Below are 23,879 nucleotides of genomic sequence, written 5' to 3'. Positions count from 1 at the left end.
AACAAAAAAACCAGAAAATACTCGTCTGAGCTCCACACTCCTATATTAGTGTGTTTGGTCTAGAATGGGAGTTCCAGCATTCATAAATTTTAAAGGCTCCCTAGCAGTTCCTATTATGAAGACAGGGTTGAGAACCCCAGGTTTAGTTAGGTTGAATGACTTAAATAAAGTCCTCTCCAGCTCTTATGTTTGAATACAGTGACATTCAATAGCAAGTCTGATTTTTCTTATTTTAAAAAAATTTGGGGAGTTCTCATGGTGGCCCAGTGGAAACAAATCCGACTCGCATCCATGAGGATGTGGGTTTTATCCCCGGCTTCACTCAGTGGGTTAAGGATCTGGCGTTGCTGTGAGCTCTAGTGTAGGTCACAGACACGGCTTAGATCCCGAGTTGCTGTGGCTGTGACGTAGGCCAGCAGCTGCGGTTCCAATTTGACCCCTAGCCTGGGAACTTCCATATGCCACAGTTGCAGCCCTAAAAAGCAAAATAAAATAAAATAAAATAAAATTTATATAATTTTTAATGGTTGCAGTCTACAAATCTGACCTTTATTATCTTTCATACTTGGTAGTTTGGTTTTGCGTCAATGGATGAGTCATGGGAGCTATGTTCATCCATTACCACACTTAGCAACAAGCAGTCTGCCTCTAAACACATTTTGTTTCTCTTGGTTTCTATGGACCATTTCATTTATTTATTTATTTGTCCTTCTAGGGCCGTATCCATGGCATATAGAGGTTCCCAGGCCAAGGGTTAAATTGGAGCTGTAGACGCTGGCCAACACCACAGCCACATCAACGTGGGATCTGAGCTGTGTCTGTGACCTACACCACAGCTCACAACAACACTGGATCCTAAACTCACTGAGCAGGGATCCGATCGAACCTGCATCTTCATGGATGCTAGTCAGATTTGTTTGCACTGAGCCACAGCGGGAACTCCTGTTTCCTTATTTTTGAATTGAATTCAGTTCTACCCATATCTATTAGAAGCCTACCTAGTATGCACAATGAAATGGGAGGCTGCATAAGCTGGGGAATAAAGATGAACAACAAACATTCCCTGCTGTTATAAAAGTCATGCTATAGTCATGGGTGTCTCTTCTGCTTTCCTGTTTTAAAATTCATGCCATTTTTCATAAAAGAGCTCTGTAGCTTGCGTTTAGCTTTGTTAGCAATGTTCTTTCTTGAGACGATGCAAAGGAAAGCTGTACCATCTCCGTTAAGCTTATGTTCCGTTGGTACAAGAAGTTTCTCTTCTACATAACAGTGCAGATGTGATCAGTTTGAGGACCATATGGTGGCTCCATGATGTCATGGACCCAAGCACCTCTTATCTGATTACTGTACAATTCTTATTTGATTACCGTCCTCAAAACGTAGCATCCACTTTTTTAGTCTAAAATGGCTGCTCTAATTACTACTGTTCCATCTGTATTTCATCTAAAGAGAAGGGAAAGGCAAGATTGTTCTCCTTAAGAAAATGGCCTGAAAATTGTACAGCTCCTATCTGTTTCCATCCCATTGACCATAGAGTGGTCTGTGGTCACATCTAGTTCAAGGAGGTTGGCAGATGTGGTTCATGGAGTAACTGGATATCTAGGTGGTTCCACTGTTCAGTTTTCTGGTTGTAACCCCCACTTTGTCATTTTTCCACTTTCCTCTTTTTAAAATCACTGAAAATGGAGTTCTCTGGTGGCCTAGCAGGCTAAGGATCTGGCATGGTCACTGCAGTGGTGCGGGTTCAATCCCTGGTGCAGGAACTTCTGCATGCCACAGGCATAGCCAAAAATAACTAAATTAAAATTAAAATTAAAAAAAAATCACTGAAAATATGTACCCAAAAAAGTCTTTATTTTTTATTTATTTTTATTTATTGCTTTTTAAGGCCACACCCAGATGGCATATGGAGGTTCCCAGGCTAGGGGTCAAATCAGAGCTATAGATGCCGGCCTACACCACAGGATCTGAGTTGTCTTCTGCTACCTATACTACAGCTCATGACAATGCCAGATCCCTGAGCGAGGCCAGAGATCAAACCTGCAACTTCATGGTTCCCAGTCGGATTCATTTCCACTGCGCCACAGTGGGAACTCCAAAAAAGTCTTTTTAAATAAGTGTACAGTCATTATGAAATGACGGTGATAAAAAAACTGCAGAAAAAAAAGAACATCAGTAGAATCATTGCCTAGCTGTTTGATAAACTCTTTAAATTTGTAGCATTCTTCAAATACCCACTTTCAGTCCTACACTCTTCCTCTGTTTAGCTGTATGGTTTCAGATATGTCACTTGACATTTGTGTCTTAGTTTCTTCATCTGTAAGAAAGCAGAATATTGTCTAATTCTCAGGGTTGTTCTCATGATTAAATGAATTCATTGAATGTAAGAGTGTTTTTGAAAACTGGAACGCACAATGCAGATGTACCATGGGTGTTACTGTATTTCCTGTTACACACTGCACAGTACTGTGTATTGAGTGAGGCACAGCCTTCCATTGACAGAATCTTGAACGGTTATGTTCTGGAGCAGTTAATTTGATCCTGTTTCTAGACTCCAGGGACAGTCTGGTGCTTCACTGCCTCTACCAGAATCTTCCAGCTGGGGATGGGTTCCCTGGCTAACTACAGATCCAGAAGGCAGGTCAGGTCACTACCTATGTTAACTAGCTGCCTGTTAAGAAAGCATGGAGTCCTTTTGGTTTGTCTTAGTTTTTCTAATACTAATATTCATTAGTGGTATTATCAATAAAAATACAGAATTACAAGTTAATTTTCCAAAGCTCACACAGCAAAGGTCTCTGTACCGTCATTGAATTACAGATTTCTTTCTTATTCTGTTTCCATGTCTTCAGTTTTGCTCTTCTACATTTATTCATTTATTCATTCATTCATTCATCAAACATTTATTGAGGTCACACTATGTTCCAGGCTGGGGAATCAAAGGTGAATATGCACTATTTTAGGTAAATTAATTGTAATTGTTGTGCCTGGCACTTAGTAGGCTTTCAGTAGATGTTTGTTGTCTCTTCCTGCCCCTTATGTTGTGCAGTTAACCTACCTCATGCTTTTTAACTATATGAATATGTCCAGAAAAGATGGACAGTGTTGTGTGCTCAGAACATCCACAGCATAGATTGTTTGTCATTGGGCACAGCACAGATACGTAGACTCCATGATGATTTCGTCATGTAAAAATGCTTCCCAGCCCCAGCTCCATTCGCAAACCACACCATTCACTTAGCTTCAGCTTCTGTCCTTCTTCCCTTCCTTGATCCATCCTTCACTGAAGCATTTTAGATGTAAAGTTAAACAGGGAAGCATGGAGAATGGAGCAGAAATCATCCCAACTTCCCCTTGCCACCTCTCTAACTCTAAACTTTCACGAGACGTTATTGGAGTGTACCATTGGTTAATACACCAATTTTAAAGTTTTCTCTTGTTACCTTTCTCCTCTCTGATGTTCATCTAATTTTCTTTCTTTTTGTAGGCTGGCAGCCAAAGTAAACAGCAGAAATATTCAACAAAGGTCTCCTTCAGTTCACAAGAGATCCCTTTAGCACCAGCTTCATACCATTCAACAGATGCAGACTTCACAGGCTATGGTATGTCTCTCTCAGCAGAATTGACTTGATTCATCAAACCTTAGGAACGGAAGGAATTGTGATGTCCTGAGGAGCCCAGTGGACCAGGAATCAGGAAGCCTGGTCGTCCTCCCTACCCCAGTCCCTGAGCTATGGGACGTGGGCAGGTCACTTTACTTCCAACACCATTTTCTTCATTTCCATCCATGGGATTGCCTCTTATTTATTGAACATAAAAATACCAGAACAAAAAGGCCCTCAGTAAATGCTAGTTGAATCTGAGGTTTCCAGATTATTCTCTAAGCTCTCCAAAAGATTGTGTTTAGTTCATGAGCAGTATCTCTTAAAAATCACGTTGAACCAGACTGTAGCTTTTGCTTAGGTCAATGTAATCAGCTATTTAAAGACTATTAATTTTCAGTGCTTAAAAACATTGGTATTCACTTTCTCTCTTGGAATTTCTGGGTTGAATTATGCTGACTAATGGTTGAAAATAGAACTTCAAGATGAATAATGAATATTTCCATTTTGCTTTCATGCAATATAAGTCAGTTTTAAAAGAAGGACTATTTAAAACACCATGCTCCCCAATGGTAAAATATAACCCTGCATGAATTTAGCAGACCTGACACCATCATGGTATTTGTCTTTACGGTATTTTTTTCATGAACATTAACTCACAAAAAATTTAGCAGGCAGGTATTATTCTAAAGCTCTAGCTTTTTGCTAAAATAATTGATGAATGTGGTCAGCAAACTATGACCCCTGAGTCACATTTGGCCCAGCAGCTCTTTTTATATGGTCTACAAGCTAAAAATGGTTTTCACATTTTTAAAATGTTGGGAAAAAAAATCAAAAGACTATTTCATAGAAATTATGTGAAATTCAGATTTCAGTATCCATACATAGTATTTTGTTGGAATACTCATTTGTGTACATATTGTATATGGCTGCTTTCACTCTATAAGGATAGAGCTGAGTGGCTGCACCAGAGCCTGTATGGTCTAAGATATTTGCCACCTGCCTTTTACCAAAAATGTTTGATGACCCCAATGTAGACCAATTGAGTATTGAGAGTATATATCATATATCTTTACCTCGAGAAGAGAAATTACTCATCCTGCAGTTTAATCTGTGGAGGTTATATTCATTCAGCTGTCCATTTACCAAGCATTGACTGGGGGGCTCGGAGGGAGCCAGGCCTTCAGCCAGATTCTATGAGAGAAATAAATACCAACACTGACCAGAATTGGCCAGGGTGAGGCAGAAGCAGAGGAGGGAAAGAAATGCCACCACCAGTATCTCCTGCTGTGTTTTCTCTACTCACTCAAGACACTAAAGCTAGTGATTTACATAAGGAGTATCAATTTTTAAAGCATCTGTGGTGTGCTGCCTCTATCCTACATTGTCTTTACGGTAAATTAGTGAAAAATGTAGCATGAAATACATGTTGCCAAAAGATCTAGAGTCAAATTAGGTTTACAATTTAATATTCCTCTAATTTGGCATTTTAAAATTGTTGCTGAGGTTGTATCTGAATTTCTCACTGTTAACCAAGAGGCCATCAGATTAATAAATTCCATGTGGCCAGGAACAGCACCTATGTGACTCCTACGCTATGCCAGTACCTGGGCCTAAGATCTGGAACAGCCTCTTAGATTGTGATTATATGCTTTTTTCTGATGACAGATGAGCCTCAGTTTCACCCACTTACTGATTTCCCTCTTAGGAACTCAAATCCACTTCTTTTTGTTTGTTTGTTTATTTTTTATTTATTTGTTTTTTAGGGCCACACCCACGGCATATGGAAGTTCCCAGGCTAGGGGTCGAATTGGAGCTGCAGCTGCTGGCCTACACCACAGCCACAGCAACACGAAATCCGAGCCGCGTCTGTGACCTACACCACAGCTCATGGCAATGCCAGATCCTTAACCCAATGAATGAGGCCAGGGATCGAACCCACAACTTCATGGTTCCTAGTCGGATTCATTTCTGCTGCTCCACAATGGGAACTCCTCAAATCCATTTCTGCACCACCCCCAAACCTGTGCCCTTTTGTCCCAAAGACAATGATTGTTGCTTAGTCAGAGCAGAACCCTCACAGGCTAGAGCCGGTTTCCTTTTGGTTTATACAAGGATTGGCAAACTTTTTGTGTAAGGAGCAGATAGTAAATATTTAAGTCTTATGTGCCATATGGTCTCTGTTGCAGCTTCTCAACTCTGCCATTAGTAGCCGTAGTCTAGATGGAAATATATTAGTAAGGCTGTGTTCCAATACTACTTTATTTATGGACGTTAAAATTTGAAGTTCATGGAATTTAGTGTTCTTTTTCTTTTCTTTCTTCCCCCCAACCTTTTGAAAACAAAAATGATTGTTGGTCCTCTAGCCACAGTCTCTTGGCTCTTGCTTGTTCAGAGGTTTGTGGATTTCAGCCTTGCCCCTGTGCATTAGCTGCACCTGACCAGCAGACGGGGCCCTCTGTCACCAGCCTTTTACCCAATTATATCACTACGTAAGAGTCAGTACTCTTAATGATCAAACCTAATTATCAGAAAAGATGGCATTCTCTAGAAACTATTATTTGTATAAGATTCTCTTGAAACTAACATTTTGGATGTTTAGATTATTTATTTATTTATTTATTTACTTTTTAGGGCCTCACCCACAGCATGTGGAGGTTCCCAGGCTAAGGGTCGAATCAGAGCTACAGCTGCCAACTACAGCCACAGGAATGCAGGATCCTAGCGGCATCTGCAACCTACACCACAGCTCATGGCAATGCTGTATCCTTAACGTACTGGGCGAATCAAGGGACCAAACCCAAAGACTAGTTGGGTTCATTACCCTGGAGCTTCAATAGGAATTCTGGATGTTTTCATTTTTCAGTGAGTTAGGTTTGACTGAAAATGAACATGTGGAGAATTTATGCTAGTAAGAACTTCTTTAGTAAGCGTGACTGAACATCTCTTAGCCTGTAAATATTTTTTTCTTCCAGTTTTTGGAAAAGCTCAGCTTAAAACAATGATTTTTAAAAGTAAACCTTTGTAAAACAGCACTAATTCCTTTAACAAACTTTTCAGTTATGGACCGAGCAATTAATTCCACAGTATTTATAACTTTTTTTTTTTTTTACTATTATGTATTTGGGGATAATTTTTAGGTAATTATTATTTTCAGGTGCATCATACTTTACTGATTATATCCTTTATACATCTTAATCCATATGATATGCTCTAATTGAAAAGTAAGCATTATTTCTTAATTAGTATTTTATAACTATAGCTCAGAATTTATATCAGTCTTTATTCTCATTATAACACATACCCATATATACTTAGTCATTCAGTCAATTTAAAATTTTCCATACCAGTTTTCATGGTGTATTTTAAGATTTTAAAAATGTCAAGTATAACTAAAGTAATTGATTGTTGGGGTTGGGGTAGTTCCTGTTTTAATCTCAAAAGTGTCAGAGGGGTGTCATGTTTCTTCACCGGGTGAATGGGCAGGAGTGACCCACTTGCCCCTTCATGGTGCTTGGCAGGAGTGGAGTGAAATGATAAACACGGCCCGAGCGGTGGAGCGTGCAGGTGGAGCTGCATCTCCTACTTGCCAGTCATTCTGTGTTCAATCCTTCTCCAGGTGGTTTCCAGGCTCCTCTGTCAGTGGACCCTGCCACATGTCCCATTATTCCCGGCCAAGAAATGATTATAGAAATATCCAAGGGACGTTCGGGGCTTGGTCTCAGCATCGTGGGAGGAAAAGACACACCCTTGGTAAGTTTCTAGAAATGAAATATATCTGTTGGCACAGAGTTCGTTGCTGAGTCCTAGGCGTCTCACTTCTGTGGAAGACTGTTCACCGCACGTATATGAACTATTGTTATCATGATCGTCATTATTATTTAGTGGACTGCTACATAAAAGTATACATCAGTTATTCTAGCCCCCAAATTTAGGCATGGCCTTATTTTGACCATGTTCATGTCTACTTGTAATTTTTTTAAAAAATTGGTTTAGAATGTTTTTACTCGGATGATGGAACTTTGATTATTCAGTGCATTTTGAATGTCACTAATCAATAGTGCCATTAAAATGTGAAACTTCTGGGGTTTTGACTTACAAAGATGTGATTAATTAATGCATATGTATTTGAATAGGCAATACTTGCACATTATGCAAAGTTAAATTGGACACAGAAGGATCTAAAGTGAAAGATAAATCCCCCTCCTACCCTTTTGCCCTAGCCTTGCCCTCCAACCCCACCCTCAACCCCAACCAGGGCCTCTCCCTAGAGACAATCACTCTTATTAATGAATATGGGGTTTTTTTTAAGTTTTTTATATATTTTATTTTATTTTTATTAAATTTTAAAAAATTTAAATTTTTTTCCACTGTGCAGCATGGGGACCAAGTTACACATACATGTACACATACTTTTTCCTCCCATTGCTGTGTTGCAAAGTAAGTATCTAGACATAGTTCTCAGTACACAGTAGGATCTCATTGTAAATCCATTCCAAGAGCAATAGTTTGCATCCGTTAACCCCAAGCTCCTGATCCCTCCCACTCCCTTCCTCTTCCCCCCAGGCAGCCACAAGTCTATTCTCCAAGTCTATGATTTTCTTTTCTGTGGAAACATTCATTTGTGCTATATATTAGATTCCAGTTATAAGCGACATCATACTGTATTTGTCTTTCTCTTTCTGACTTACTTCACTCAGTATGAGAGTCCATCCATGTTGCTGCAAATGGCATTATTTTGTTCTTTTTCATGGCTGAGTGGTATTCCATTGTGTATATATACCACATCTTCCTAATGCAATCGTCTGTTGATGGACATTTAGGTTGTTTCCAAGTCTTGGCTATTGTGAATAGTGCTACAATGCACATGCGGGTGCATGTGTCTCTTTTAAGGAGAGTTTTGTCCGGATATATGCCCAAGAGTGGGACTGCTGGGTCACATGGCAGTTCGATGTATAGATTTCTAAGGTACCGCCATACTGTTCTCCATAGTGGCTATACCAGCTTACATTCCCCCCAACAGCACAGGAGGGTTCCCTTTTCTCCCCACCCCCTCCAGCACTTGTTACTTGTGGACTTATTAAGGATGGCCATTCCTACTGGTGTGAGGTGGTATCTCATGGTAGTTTTGATTTGCATTTGTCTAATAATCAGGGATATTGAGCATTTTTTCATGTGCTTGTTGGCCATCTGTATATCTTTCTTGGAGAATGGTCTATTCAGGTCTTTTGCCCATTTTTCCACTGGGTGGTTGGCTTTTTTGCTGTTGAGTTATATAAGTTGTATAAGTATGTTCTAGAGATGAAGCCCTTGTCCATTGCATCGTTTGAAACTATTTTCTCCCATTCCGTAAGTTGTCTTTTTGTTTTCTTTTTGGCTTAATATGTTTTTAAATGAATGTTTTGGTATTTCTTTTGCTCATTTGGCAAAAAGTAAATGTACATGCCAGGTTTTTAGGTAAAACAGGTATAATATGATCAATAAGACAATTCTTTCCATTTTTGACAGGCATGTAATGTTTCTGTGTTAGTACTTTTGGGGGGGTGAGGAGGTCCTACTTTATTTTTCTGCAATAAATATTGGTCCTCTGAGGCACAAGGCAACTCAACAACAGCATATGCCACAGAAACCAGGGTCTTAATGCTTCTGCGTGTTTCCTGTCATGATCCTTCTCTCTCCCAGCCGGCCTGATGTAGAGAATCCCGGTGTTTAGTTTGACTCTGCCAGTGAACCACCTGAACCTAAATGTGCTCAAGAGGCTGATATTTATTTATTAAAGGATTTTATTACCTCCAGCTTGATTAAAGTATTGTTAAAATTTTTCTCCAGGGTTTGGGATAATTTATTTCCTGAGTTACTCTCGGTTTGCCTGTGCAGGCAGGAGCTGCTGTGTGTGGCTTCCTGCATAGCTGTGATGCTTTCATCAGCTTGCATGGAATTGGGAACATCTGGAGTTAGCCAGTTCAGTGGCCACTTTCAGCTCCCAGCCCTTTCATGGGTCTTTGGCCGCTTAAGGCACAGGACTTTTCTACTTTTTTTTTTTTTTTTTTTTGCTGTCTGGCTTGGGATGCTCTCTGTTCAGGCTTTGTCACTGAGGAAGGGGGCAAAGTCTTCCTTAGAGAAGCTTCCCTTCATGTGATTTGGTCTAGGTTATCTTTTCAAACTGTATATTTCATAATGCCCTCTAATTATATGTGACCTGGTCTTTGAACAGTTCATAGAAACCCTCTGGCCATCCTTCCAGCCATTCAGCAAGCTCCTGCTATATGTAGGAGGCAACACACCACCACACAGGACCAGACCAGTGTAACCCAGACCCACGTACACATTTGAGCCTCTTAGACTCTGCTCACCTCCCCTCGAACTGCTCTCTTCCTGCACAGCTGCCCCCCCCCATCAAGATTCTGTTCCTTCTCCAACCCCACGCCTGCATCTTCCCTTGCTTCTCCGGCTTCCACAGTCTCACCTCAGTTGAACTTGAAGCAGATGGCCAACCATCCCTCTCCTTCAATGCTCAGCCACATTTTCTCTCGACCATTCCCAGCTGGGGTAGGTCCCTTAACCTCTCAGCCTATTTCCTGATCTATTAGTGTGGGGCACTAATACCTTGTAGAGTTGCTAGGAAGATCAAAGAGATGACCTCAGCCTGGTGCTTCGTACATAGTAAGAAATAGCACAGGACATGTACCTTCTCCAAGCCTCAGTTACCACAGGTACTAAGTAAACTTAATAATACCAACTCATGGTACTACTATGAGTATCAGAGCCTTTATAAACAGTAGAAAATTCTATGTATGTATACATATATCATTGTTCTACTAAGGCCATTGGAGAAGTTTTCAGAAACTGCTGGTTGACTTTGAACATGAGGGATATCCCCCTCCCATAGCCTGTTGCCTCATTTTCCCAAAGTGGTGTTCCTGAACAGTAAATAAATTGAATTTGTATAAAGTTATATTTGCAATGAACCAGAGAAATTACACTTGAAGGAAATTCTTCAGTGAGTTATTTCATAGAATAAAAATCCTCTGATTTTTCATAAATATAACTCTCTTAATACGGCTCAAAAATAATACAGAACTAGATTTCCCAGAGGAAATTAGAAGACTTTAATCAGCATGTCTGGCCTAGCTGAGTGAGTTTGTTAGCTGATTTGGTTTTTTGGGTTTTGTTTTTCGCTTTTGTTGTTATCAATATAATTTTCCTTTGTGCGGGTTGGTCAGATGTGCCTGGCTGCTCTCGGGTTCTTAATACTGTGTATGGTTGTGCTTCTGGCCACCAGCTGGAGGACTTCTGCTGCTTGACATCACCTCCTGCATCCTGGAAGGGAGGCTCTTTGTGAGGAAGGGGGCAAAGTCTTCCTTAGAGAAGCTTCCCTTCATGTGATTTGGTCTAGGTTATCTTTTCAAACTGTATATTTCATAATGCCCTCTAATTATATGTGACCTGGTCTTTGAACAGTTCATAGAAACCCTCTGGCCATCCTTCCAGCCATTCAGCAAGCTCCTGCTGTACGCAGGAGGCAACACACCACCACACAGGACCAGACCAGTGTAACCCAGACCCACGTACACATTCAAGCCTCTCAGACTCTGCTCACCTGTGCTCTGCTTCTCTTGCCACCATGAGGCAGCCCAAAAAAATTCTTTAAGAGCATCTTGAGGCTCATAATATATAGTTCTGCCTTTTGAGACTGTAAATCGCATTGTCCTTGGAAGGATAAGCACCACTTAAACATGAAAAATGAAACACAGCTTTTATTTCCTAACCTCAAGTACCTCATCAAAAGCTGTAAGTTAGGCTCACGAGTAATATATAGGGGTGTTATTTTGGCGAGGCTGGTCAGCAGCAGGTGGAAGGTGCTTTAACAGATAAAATTGTTATTCATCACAATAAGAATCTTATCTTTTTTCCTCCCCCCACTCCCAAATTTTGGCATGGGACACACAGCCTAATTGACAGTCCAGGTCACTTTATCCAGTCAGGTCATGGAAGTGCAGCCAGCCAGCAGGAAGTTAGCAAACAAAGGTGAGACCTTATGGAAAGAAATTGTGGACAGTGTTGAGATCCGCGGACAGAAGCACCTTAGCACTTTGTGCTTTCGATTATATGACACATCCCTACTTCAGCTCCGATGCCGGGAAAGGGCGAATTCTGAGGACTCGTGATCTTCATTAAGCATTTGCCACAACCCTCCCAATTAGGGTTTCTGCGTGTGTCCAACAGATATTTTTTGCCATCTTTAGAAGAATTAAACCCCTGGGACTTGGTCTTGACACCATATCCGTCCTACCTGCTATAAATAGCTTCTCTGGAGCCAAGACAGATGGTTTCCCAGATCACAGAAGGAGATCTCACACAGCATCTCATTGTTTTTGTAGCCAGTCATCTAAACAGACCTCTTAAAACACCAAGGTAATGCTAAAGGTGAGCTTCTTGGTAGGTTTACGAGCACACCTGGACCCGATCCTCGGTGACAACCTTTGCCTCTGTTGCCTCTGTTGTTTTAATCCTATGATGTGCTCCTAGGTCTTCTTGTGGCAAATGTGGCTCTTCTGTGATAGGATGCATGTATTTGCTCAAAGGCTGCCCTTGGCTTAGAGCTGAGGATACAGAATTAAAATAACCCTGCCCTTCAAGGTGATTCTACTGCCTTTAATGTTTATTAATCCCTAATGCAGGGATTATTTAAATAGGGAATAACTCTAGAAAATAGAAAAAAGTAAAACCATAGTATAAACTTTTCTAGGTTTAATTAATATAGGTTAGTTTTTATGTTTCTCCTAAGCAGATATCTTAGTCCGTTTGGGCTGCCGTAACAAAATACAGCAGACTGGGTGGCTTATAAACAAGGGAAATTTATTTGTCACAGTTCTGGAGGCTGGAAGTCCAAGATCAGGGTGCCAGCATGGTCAAATGATAGCCCTCATTTCATCTCCTTCCATGATGAAGGGAGCAAGGGAGTTCTGTGGAATCTCTTTCACAAGGGCACCCATTCCATTCATGAGGCCTTCGCCTTCATGCCCGCGTCACCTCTCAAAGATTCTTCTCCAAATACCATCACATTGGACATGAAGATTTCAACATATGAATTTTAAGGGGACACACAGCCAAGAAACCGGCTAAGGCTCATGCATAAAAGAGATAGTATATTAACTTATATTTTTAAAATTTCCTTCCGTCTTATCTATCTAGCCATCCTTTCATCCTGTCTCTCCCTGCCACCTCTTTTTAGTCTGCATGAAATCCCTTTGCTCCGAAGACTTGATGTATTCTGCCAAAGGCAAGATCAAGGACTCTTAGCTCTTAGGATGCTTGTACCATATTCCTCACAATGCCCAATTCTCAGAAATGTTTGCTTGCTGATGAGAAAATTTTTTTTGCAGTGTCTTCAGAAGAAGTAAAATATAGTTCTCTAGTGTCATTTATTGAGGTTATTTTATTATCAGCCTTGGAAATTCTAGATTCAAAGAAAAAATTTAATTTATTTTAGAGTATCAGCCGACTTGAACTGTTCTTGGGATTGAGCGAATGAAGTAGAGAAAGATTGAGGAAAGGTTCTCCAGGACCTTCACTCTGCATTTTCTTTTCTCCAAGTACCGTGGTCAAAGGTCCACATTGACTATATGCAATGTTTCCTTAAATCTAGCAGGCAGCATAGCAGAGTGATGATGCTTCCCAAGGCCTCAGAATCCCAGGTCTTTAACTGTGAGGCCTTGGACCTGTGTCTTAACTCTTCTAAGTTAAATCTGTGTCTTCCTTTGTAAAATAGTGGTGATGACCAAATCTCTCTCTTAAGGTTGATATAGAGATTAGTTAAAGTTAAGATTGTAAAGGACTTTTACACAGTGGCTGTGTACACTGAGTTCAGTTATGATTAATTATTACTAAATATTTGTCTTAAAGTCCATCCTTCACTCCCCTCATCTGGGCGTCTTTAGGATGATACCTGCACGTTGAGAAAAGTGACTTCATTTTGAGATAATTAGCTGTTTTTTAACATCTAACTTTTAAAAAGTGGTTTGTCCTGGTCTTAGAAACATCATCTCATTTAATCCTCATAACAACCCTGTAGGAGAAGGAGTAGTATTCGCCCCATTTTATAGGTGAAGAAACTGAGACACAGATTAGTTAGGTAACTTCTCCAAGCACGAAATACTAGCAGTTGGTCCAGCTGAGGTTGCATCGGGCAATCTGACTCAAAAGCCACACTCTGTGGGCCTCTTTTCTAGCGCTGCCACTCTGTGTCATCACCTGGAAAGGGAGTTATCCACCTTACCCACCAGACCCTGACCTCCTTGAGAACAGACCTGTTTTATTTTGTATCTTTCGTACCCTCACAAATGCCTTCACACTTAAAATAGGACTCTAGAGTTCCCGTTATGAGCCCAACTAGTATCCATCAGGATGAGGGTTCGATTCCTGGCCTCGCTCAGTGGGCTAAGGATCTGGCATTACTGTGAGCTATGGTGTAGGTTGTAGAGACGGCTCTGATCTGACATTGCTCTGGCTATGGCTGTGATGTAGGCCAGTGGCTGCAGCTCCAAATGGACCGCTAGCCTGTGACCCTCCATATGCTACAGGTGTGGCCCTAAAAAGAAAAAAAAGAAAAAAAAAAAAAAAAAAAAAAAGCAAATAGGACTCTACCCAGCCCTCACTGGCTCCTGCTAAATTCTAGCCATTCTGGCCTCCTTCAGGTCCTTTAAAGAGACTTGTTCCCACCTAAGGCAGGGCTTTTGCACATGCTGTTAAATCTGTCTGGAGTGCTTCTCTGACAAGTTTTAACTATAACTAGAGTACTCTGTTTATTTCTGGGCTTAACAAAAACATTGTTGAAACAGCATCCTCTAAGGAAGAGTAGAACAGACTGGAAAAGAAAGGACAGAAAGGACAAATAGTGACTTTCTGCAAACATGCAAGATTATCTTCTTATATATTTATTGTTTGCTTTCTATGGCTGTACCCGCAGCATGTGGAGGTTCCCACCTAGGGGTCGAATCAGAGCCACAGCTGCTGGCCTACACCACAGTCACAGCAACATCAGATCTGAGCCTCGTCTGCAACCTACACCACAGGTCATGGCAACACCAGATCCTTAACCCACTGAGCAAGGCCAAGGATTGAACCTGCAACCTCATGCTTCCTAGTCAGATTCATTTTCGACGCACCATGATGGGAACTCCTCTAAGATTATTTTCTTATGGATGAAAGATGAGAAAATTCAGGTGCTCCCAAGGGACCCATAGAAAGACAGGTTTCACATTGTTTTAAGGAAGGACTTTCTGAACATCAGCAAACCAAAGATGGGATGAATTGCCTGGGGATAATGAGTGTCCCATCTCAGGAAATATTTTGACAAAGGCAGGAAGCCACTCTGCAAGGATTGTATTATTATTAGGCTTGCTTTCTTTTTTCTTTTTGGTGGGGGGGGGACACGCCTCATGACATATGGAGTTCCCAGGCCAGGGATCAGATCTGAGCCACAGTCTCAACCCAAGCCTCAGCTCTAGCATTGTACTGGGCGTGGAAGCAGACCTGTGTCCCAGGGCTCCCAAGATGCCATCAATCCCTCTGTGCTGCAGTGGGAACGCCTAAGATTTGTTTCTTAATCAGGGAGGAACATTTTCATTTATAACGCTCTTTTTCAAAATAGTGATAATATAAGAAAATTCATCCCCCCCCCCACCTTTGCATTCCTATCTCATAAATTTCTAAACCTCATGTTCATGAGTTTTAAACTAGAGAATAAGGCATAATCATTGTTATGTTGTTTTGTTTTATGGAAGCTAATATTTGTTATCATTTTGTAAAGAACAGTGTGTAAATATAAGCCCTAGTGGCTATACTGGTATTCTTCTGGGTCTGGAGATAAGCTTGTCTCTTTGCAAAAGGAAAACAGTTAGACTAGGGCATTTATCTTTATATTCTTGGTACTACCCCATTGTAAATGAGGTCAGTGGATTTCCAGGATAGATTGTGAAATTTATTTATTTATTTATTTATTGTCTTTTTGCCATTTCTTGGGCCGTTCTTGCAGCATATGGAGGTTCCCAGGCGAGGGGTGGAATTGGAGCCATAGCCACTGGCCTACACCAGAGCCACAGCAACACGGGATCTGAGCTGCGTCTGCAACCTACACCACAGGTCATGGCAACACCAGATCCTTAACCCACTGAGGGAGGGCAGGGATCGAACCCACAACCTCATGGTTCCTAATCGGATTCGTTAACCACTGAGCCACGAGAGGAACTCCAGCATGCCAGATTGTAAAATTTAGATACTCTTAATATTAAAAAGGCCAGGGAATGTCAGATTCAGAATCTCATCATTTCTGTCCAGGTTGTACACCTTTATTTTTTTCACCACCCAAAATACTCTCAATTTAATTCATTCTTACTAAAGAGGAGTTCTGTAGGGTAGGCACATTAACAACAAGCATCAGGGAGGACGCTATGTGGCAAAGTTTGTCCATCTAGAAACTGAAGGATGTCCTTTAGCTGTAGCAATATCAGGTTCTGAAGTGACCTGATTAACCTCTTCACCATGCGGCATGCTATTGTTTAGCTGTTACAGCTTCTGACCATTTAACTGTAGGACTGTAGCAACTTAAAACACTAGATATTTTAAGTAAGCAGCGTAGAAAGCTATTTTACTTTTGATTAAGTGTTTTATTTTGCTGTTCCCCTTCAAATGAACTTTGCACAGTCTATTTCACGAGGAGTGTGGTTTGCTTTGGCATGTAATCCCCCAAAGCTAAGTTCCTTTTATTGTTATTGCTTAAGTCATATATTTTTATACAAAACATCTTACTACCTTAGTTTTATTTTAAATCAAAGCAGAGTTTGCTAAAAAGTCCATGAATCACACTGAAAGAATGTTAATGAATAGTACCTCAAAATTTCCAGATTTGGGCATTTCTGATCTTAAAGAAGATGACTGTAAGCAAAAATAATATGCAAGCTGAGTAAAATTTAGATAAATAAGGACCAGATGGAACTATAGGGACTTATAAACTATAATGCAAATATTATCCCATTTCCTTAAACCTGTATTTCAGTATGAAAAATTATATTCATATTGATGAGTATCAACTTTTTTGTTAAATCAGCCTTGACTAGGGAACTCCATTTTAAGTAAATATAAAAGATTTTCTCTTCTGAGCTTGAGAAGAGAAACCTTTTCAAAGCCTTAAAATGTGAAACATTTTTTTAATGTATTCACAGCAATTCTTATATTAGCTCTTTTATTGCTGTGATTTTCATTCCACATTTTAGTTACTTGTAAATAGTGTGCAAAAATTTGCAATCCCTGAGTTTGAGTTTTAGCGTAGCTTATATAGTCATGCACACACAGGTTGATGTTATTACATACTGTATAGCTGATCATTTAATCCTTACTTTTACTTTTATATCAAAAGAGCCTCTATATCTATTGCTGATTTAAAGCTTATTTGTTGTCTGTAGGTATTGTCTGAGAATATTGCAGTATTCCAAAATAATAGGTACCGAACCCTGTGATCCATTTTCCTTCTCTTTGAAGGGTTTTGTAGGTGCAAATCTTTATATGCCACCCCAAGCATATTAGAATAGATGAATAAATTGAGATTAGAATATATAGATGCTTCTTTATTTTTGTAGCAGAGTTGTATGGGGACTAATTGAAGTCTTAATTATCCTGAGATTCTTAGAAAATCCGTATGTTTTAACAGTGAGCAGAATAGAGAATCCAGGTTCTTAAAATTCCAAATATGTAAGATAAGTTCCTTTGACTCTTGCTGACTTCCCTTGTATAACCTATAGGCCTTTCAGATATTCTGAACAATTAGAATATTCAGTCTATGAAGTTGGCAGGCAAAACTACATCAATTTGACAAATACTGTATTTCTTCTTAAGTAACAATCTTATTGTATCCAAGGTATGAATGCAGTACATTAATTGGACACCAAATTATAAAATTATTAAAGTGAGAAAAAAATCTTAGAATAAAGGAAATATGGTAATTATTGACTGCATTCTGCCTCAGGTCCTGCACATTCTTATGAATATTGAAAGTAACCTCTTAATCGTTTGCTTCTTATGAATCCATGAGGATATGCCAAATACTTTTTGCTTCAAAGAAGAAGAAAAAAGTTCTTGGTCTGAAGGTGGGGAAGATTAACTACTTTGCAACTTGTCTTGAATCATCTTTGCATTTTACAAACAAATGGTTAGTTTTTGTTTTAAGCCAATACGTTTTGCAGCAAATGATGACTCATGTAGTCTGCCCAAGCCCCTGTATCTTTCTGGTCTTTCTCAGGCTCTGAGGGTTGGAGTTCTCCTGGTCTGTCATGTAGAAGGAGGTCTTATTCCTAGGTGAGGCCTAAGCATCTGTGTAAAACAAAGGCTTTCTCTGCTTTGCTTTGCCCACTGTATGGGTCCATAGAGGTGGGCATACAGTGGGCAAGTTTAGAGCTGGAATGACTTTAGAAGTCCTGTGATTTAGCTCTGTGCTTTCCTGATGATGGTAAGTGTCACCAAAAAAAGTGGTTCATGCAGAACCACTTGCAGAATTGGCTACCTGCAGAGCTGTCAGAAAATTTAACTCCTCTTACTCCCAGTCCTGGGTCCTTCTTTCACAACCTACTGCCCTTTTTTTTCAAATCACTTTTTGCATCAAAGTGCAAATCATATTCTAATCGAAATGTAAAGAAAAGCTGCGATTTTAAAGAATGTGGACCACAGGGATTTGGGATAGAAAAGAATCATGTTCTAGGATACTCCTCCCTTTATATAAATACAGTTTGGAGCCTGTCGTCTTTGCTCAACGTGAGATATCCTATAACAGTCTTAACCCACACTTTCTTTTTAAACTCTCTAACGGTGATAGATATCACAAATCAGTAACTTACTCATCTACATGCGTTTTTCAGTGTAGAGTTGCATGTAATTTTGATTTACATGTTTTACTAACCCCACTGTATTATCATCCTTCATTGGTTTGGCCTTCTTGTTAAGAAAGTAAACTCTATAGAAGGCATGTCTGTATGACTTTCTTTTGTTTTGTTTTGCTTTTTTTCCGGCCGCACTCGAGGCATATGGAGGTTCCCAGGCTAGGGGTCAAATCAGAACCACAGTTGCTGGCATATGCCACAGCCACAGCAATGCCAGATCCCAGCCTCTTCTGCAACCTACACCACAGCTCATGGCAGTGCCAGATCCTTAACCCACTGAGTGAGGCCAGGGATCGGACCTGTGTCCTCATGGATCCTAGTCAGATTCGTTTCTCCTGAGCCACCACAGGAACTCTGTATGACTTCTAAACACACACAGCCATAAAGGGAAACTTTATTAAATGTTTAAAAATAGCATTGCTCCTCTAAGGCTGGAGATCCGAACCATGGCTTCTTCTAAAGGGGGAAGAAAATGCCCATTTTACATATAATATTTTAAATTCTTCTTGTTAGCAGGGATTTTATTTTTTCTCATAAAGCAGGGGGTAAAAAACACAAAACACTCTTTTTGGATCATTGATAAATATGTTTTCCACTTGAATATGAAATTCAATGTGAAACTTTTCTATAGTTAAAATGTCCCTTAGGCGTGGGTGTGGGGGCTTTTATGGGTATGGCAAAGATTGAGTTGAATTCCAGAGTTATCCAAATTAAGTAAGATGTGCCTTCAAGCAGTAAAATTAAGCCTTATATATGTAATCCTTTATAATAATATCTGACATACAATTCTGTGTCAAAGTTTTGTCCTAAAATGCTTTTTAGAACAATCCACTGAATATCTCGAAATGAAAACTATAAAACCTCATTCTGTGGAAATAGTTTACCCACACAGCAGTCAGTGCTCATTGGTAGCCTTCAATCCACAGGAGACCCGTGGTGAATTTTTCTAACACATGGCTTTTTTAAATGTTATGGGCCTATTGTGACAACAGTAAAATTTCCTTTTGCTGAATGATTGGTGTGTTTGTGAGTTACTTTATCTACTTGTTGGCAGCTTGAACAGTAAAGAAAATGGTGATTGATGGGCTGAAGTGTCTGATGACTTTGACTCTGTCTAAGGATACATTACTGCATGTTGTGAAATTCTTTTCCAGTAATTCAAAGTTTAAATCCCCCTGGAGATGTTTGTGATTTTGTGGGTCTTGGTGATAATTAAGTCCCTCATACTTGGCTTTTTAAAACTGCTCTCTGAGCTAAAGTAAATCCTTCGGAAATTCAGATGGATTTAATATCCATGTGTGATGGGTATTTTGATTGTATATACTTTTATTTCAGAAACTTGTTTGGGTCAGGGTAAGATTATGACATCCTAATAACCCTGCCAGCCTCCTCTTTCTGGGTCATTTTGATGCCTTTTTTCTATCTCCAACCCATTTCTTGATAGTCATTTAGCAAACATTCATTGAGCACCTACTCTGGGCTCAGCACCAGGATATAAAGAAGAGTTGGGAACAGCCCCTCTCTGGAAGGGCTCCACTGAGGGTAGGAAGTGATGCAGGACCTAGATCCATGAACAAGCTATCGTGATCTGTAAGTTCAATACTAAGAGAGTCATGACCCACAGGGCAGGTTGATCCACTTTACCGAGGAAGAGAGTCAGAGGTTTCACAGAAGAGCTGATGGTTGGCTGGCTCCAACAGAATTTCATGAAACAAAGGAGGTAGCAGATAAAAGAGGGCACAACCTTCAAGTATTTGGTGCCTAATTTGGTTTCTAAGTATATATCTAAGTACTTACTAAATGTAGATATAGAGACTCATTGTAAAAGGACATAAGAAACATTCATACTCAATGTTTCTCATTAGGGGAATCGAGTGAGGGACAGGTACTACAGAGAAACATCTCAGCATATATTATTTTTGAGGCTAATACCATGTGCATATTATATATACTTTATATATATGTATACATACTTTATATATATATATTTATTTATATATATATAAATATATATATTTATATACTTTTTTTTTTTGTGCGCTTTTCAGGGCCACACTTGCGGCATATGGAGGTTCCCAGGTTAGGAGTCCATTTGGAGCTACAGCTGTCGGCCTACATCACAGCCACAGCAACATCAGATCTGAGCCTCATCTTTGACCTATACCATAGCTTATGTCAACGCCAGATCCTTAACCCACTGAGCAAGGCCAGGAATTGAACCCACAGCCTCATGGTTCCCAGTCGGATTTGTTTCCACTGCACCACAGCAGGAACTCCTTTTATTTATATTTTAAAATAAGTAAATACTTACTATTTTAGGGATAGAGACATTAAAGCAATGAGTGATTCCTTAAACAATATGATGAATTCCCTAGCCAGCTACTTCTTCCTGGCTGTCTGTTTTTGGGGGTTTTGTTTGTTTGTTTGTTTTAATATTACCCCCAATTGTGGAATAAGGGAATTTTTTTTTTCAAGTTGAATGTGTTTCAGATATAGACTGGTGAGGGAGAAGTTTTTAAGTAGAAGATTTTCCTAATTTCTAAAATCCTGCCTTACCCTTCTGATTAGGGAAAACCCATTGTTTGCGAGACTCTCCAACTCTCTCAAACAGCTCTTCTCTTATCAGCTCTTCTTCTCTGATCAAATTCTTCTCTGGCTCAAATTTGGATGTCCAGGGGAAATTGTTGGTCCAGCTCTGACATTAAGTCAACAAACTATCTTATTTAAATTACTATTGTCCCAGTGAAAGTCACCTTGCTACCAAGAAAAATTAGTTGTTTTTTTTTTAATATGTCAGTCTTGGTCATCTATAAATGATTCTCAAGGCTACCATTAATTAGGAGAAATTAATTTTCCTGGATTGAACACTTTTTTTTTTTTTTTTAAGGGCTTCACCTGTAGCATATGGACATTCCCAGGCTAGGGGTCCAATTGGAGCTGCAGCTGCTGGCCTACACCACAGCCACAGCACCTCAGGATCCAAGCCTCGTCTGTGACCTACACCACAGCTCACGGCAACTCCGTATCCTTAACCCACTGATCTAGGCCAGAGATCCAACCCAAGTCCTCATGGATACCAGTTGGATTGGTTACCACTGAGCCATGATGGGAACTCCACTTCTTATTTTAAACACTGATTTATCGCTTGTATATAATGGTCTCTATCTGCTCCTGTGGGGGCAAAAAATATTCTGTGAATAATATGAGTACACAGAACCAAGACTGAAAAGATGAAAAAGTGACAAGAATAACAAGTAGAATTAAGAAAGACCTTGTGTCGGGGTGGGTAGAGGGCCTGCCCATCATGCTTTGTGCCATGCAAATCCCTAATCAGGTACCAGCACCAGCAAGTGAGACCCATAGATCATCACCCACCTCGTTAAGCCCAAAGCTTCAGTTTTCACTTCCATAGTTGTCTGTTTATTCACTCTCTATAAAAGGATCAGCTCATGCCCTCAAGGTTTTTGCTGTGGAGTCGAGGAGATAATATTTCAACAGAATTGATGCCATATGGAAAATCTCAAGTTCATTTTTATACAAGTGCAAAATAAAATATTCAAAGCAGATGAGAAGCTTGCAGTAGTGGTTAGGAACATAGGCTTTGGTGTTAAACAGTCCCAAGTGGGAATTTCGTCTTTCCTACTTAGAAGCTGCAAAGACCTGGTTAAATCTGACCCTTCTGAGCCTCCTTTTCCCCAACTGTACATGAGACTAATAATACTAAACTGGCATAGTTGCTAGGAGGATTCAATGGCACAAGTGGAAAGTGTGGGGCCTCTTTGCCACACAGATGTTATATGAGATGTTATCACCTCCTTACTGCATGCTGGCATTGTTCCTAAAGCCTTATGTGTAGATAGTATTGTTAAAACCATGTGAAAATGAGGACACTGAGAGGTTAACAGTCTTCCCAGGACAGAAGTAGCAGGGCCAGGATTTGGACTGAGAAGTCTGACTCCAGAGGCCTGCCTCATAATCACTTATCCCTACCGCCTCTTCTCAGCATGAGCCAGCAACCCAGCCACAGAGAAAGGACCAATAGACTGCTTCTGGAAGAGGTGATGTTTAGATGTCCTTGGTACTGGTAGACAGAGTCACTGAGGCATCCAGGGTGGAGTATTATTTAAACATACAAAGATAGGGGGACCAAGCACTCAGAACTGTGCCAATAAGCAATATTGCCCAATAGCTCAAAAGCATTGTGATCAGGAGGATACAATGAGCAGGTAAGAATGAAGTGTATAATCAGCTGTGTCTGTGGGATGTGGAAGTTCCCAACCAGGGATTGAACCTGTGCCACAGCAGCAACCCAAGCTGCTGCAGCAACAATGCTGGATCCTTAACTGCTGTACCACAAGGGAACGCCTCAACTCCACACTTTTCTTTAAAATAAAAAAGGTCGGTCTTTCATCAATGACCCATTATTTCATCTAATCACAATTTTTTCAAAGCCAAAAAGAACCAAAATTTTAATGTAGCCTTATCAGGCAGATGCCTAAAATATCCCAAACCAGCATCTGTCTTACTATTTCTGTCCCATGCTATGAACTGTGTAAGTTTAAAAAACTTTTCAATTCAGTGGCTCACATTTCTAATGTGGTCCTTCTCGCTCACCTCTGTCACCCCCAACTAATACAGCTGTCCAGAACCACAGCTTCATAGAACACTTCTGGCAGACAGGAACACATGGTAAGAAATGTGACCTTTTTCTATTGACAGGTCAGAGTGTCACATTTTCTTGTAAGTTCTCTGACTTTAAGAGAAATCACAGCAGTAGTCAAGTGAAAGAAAGAAAGAAAAAGAAAGAAAGGGAGTTTTCCATACGGCAAGACTCATGGACTAAAAACAGATCACTGGCAGGGAGTTCAGCATTTATTTGAGCTTACTAGCAGTATATTTATTTTATGTATTTATAATTCATTGAGTACCAGAAAGTAAGAGTTTGAATTCAGTCTGCTTCTATTGAACAGAAACTTCAGTGAGTCTTTTTCTTCTCTTTGAGTATGAACTAAGAGAAATTTTCCATTCAACTTATGTAATGTTCCAAGATCAAAGGAGCTTATGCTGAAAATTCAACTCTGTAAAAGCCATGCGTGGTATGAGTTCAGTCTGATTCTCCCAGATCCAATGAAAATCGGGTGTTTGGCCACCAAGGCTTTGAAAACCAGCGTGGCACAGGGTGTAATCAGGAGCTTGCATCAGTTGCTCCCTGCACTACCTTCATAAAAATGGCCCTTAGTGTCAAATGGCAGGGTTGTTGGGATTGCCTTAAGCCACTGGCCCAGCAAGTTTCCTCAAGATCATTCCCCTGAAACAGTTCAGAGAAACAATCTCCTGGCAATATAAA

At 40.1% G+C, this 23,879-nt stretch overlaps 1 protein-coding gene across 5 annotated transcripts in view; it reads left to right on the top strand.

Annotated features, from left to right (window-relative positions):
- PATJ (PATJ crumbs cell polarity complex component) overlaps positions 1 to 23,879 on the top strand; it is a 356,992-nt gene that overhangs the window by 281,069 nt on the left and 52,044 nt on the right. For all 5 annotated transcript variants that reach the window (XM_021096561.2, XM_021096558.2, XM_021096560.2 and 2 more), the window contains 2 exons: positions 3,488 to 3,602; positions 7,222 to 7,355. In XM_021096561.2, coding sequence (XP_020952220.2) covers positions 3,488 to 3,602; positions 7,222 to 7,355 — 249 coding nt within the window. The remainder of the gene's footprint in view (positions 1 to 3,487; positions 3,603 to 7,221; positions 7,356 to 23,879) is intronic.

Source organism: Sus scrofa, chromosome 6, assembly GCF_054392235.1.
Source record: "Sus scrofa isolate SSC_HxYL_T2T_F1_AM1 chromosome 6, Sscrofa_HxYL_maternal_Yorkshire_Landrace_v2.0, whole genome shotgun sequence".
In the NCBI taxonomy this organism is placed as follows: domain Eukaryota; kingdom Metazoa; phylum Chordata; class Mammalia; order Artiodactyla; family Suidae; genus Sus; species Sus scrofa.
Note: the sequence above shows the minus strand (reverse complement) of the source record. Positions and strands in the feature narration are given on the sequence as shown.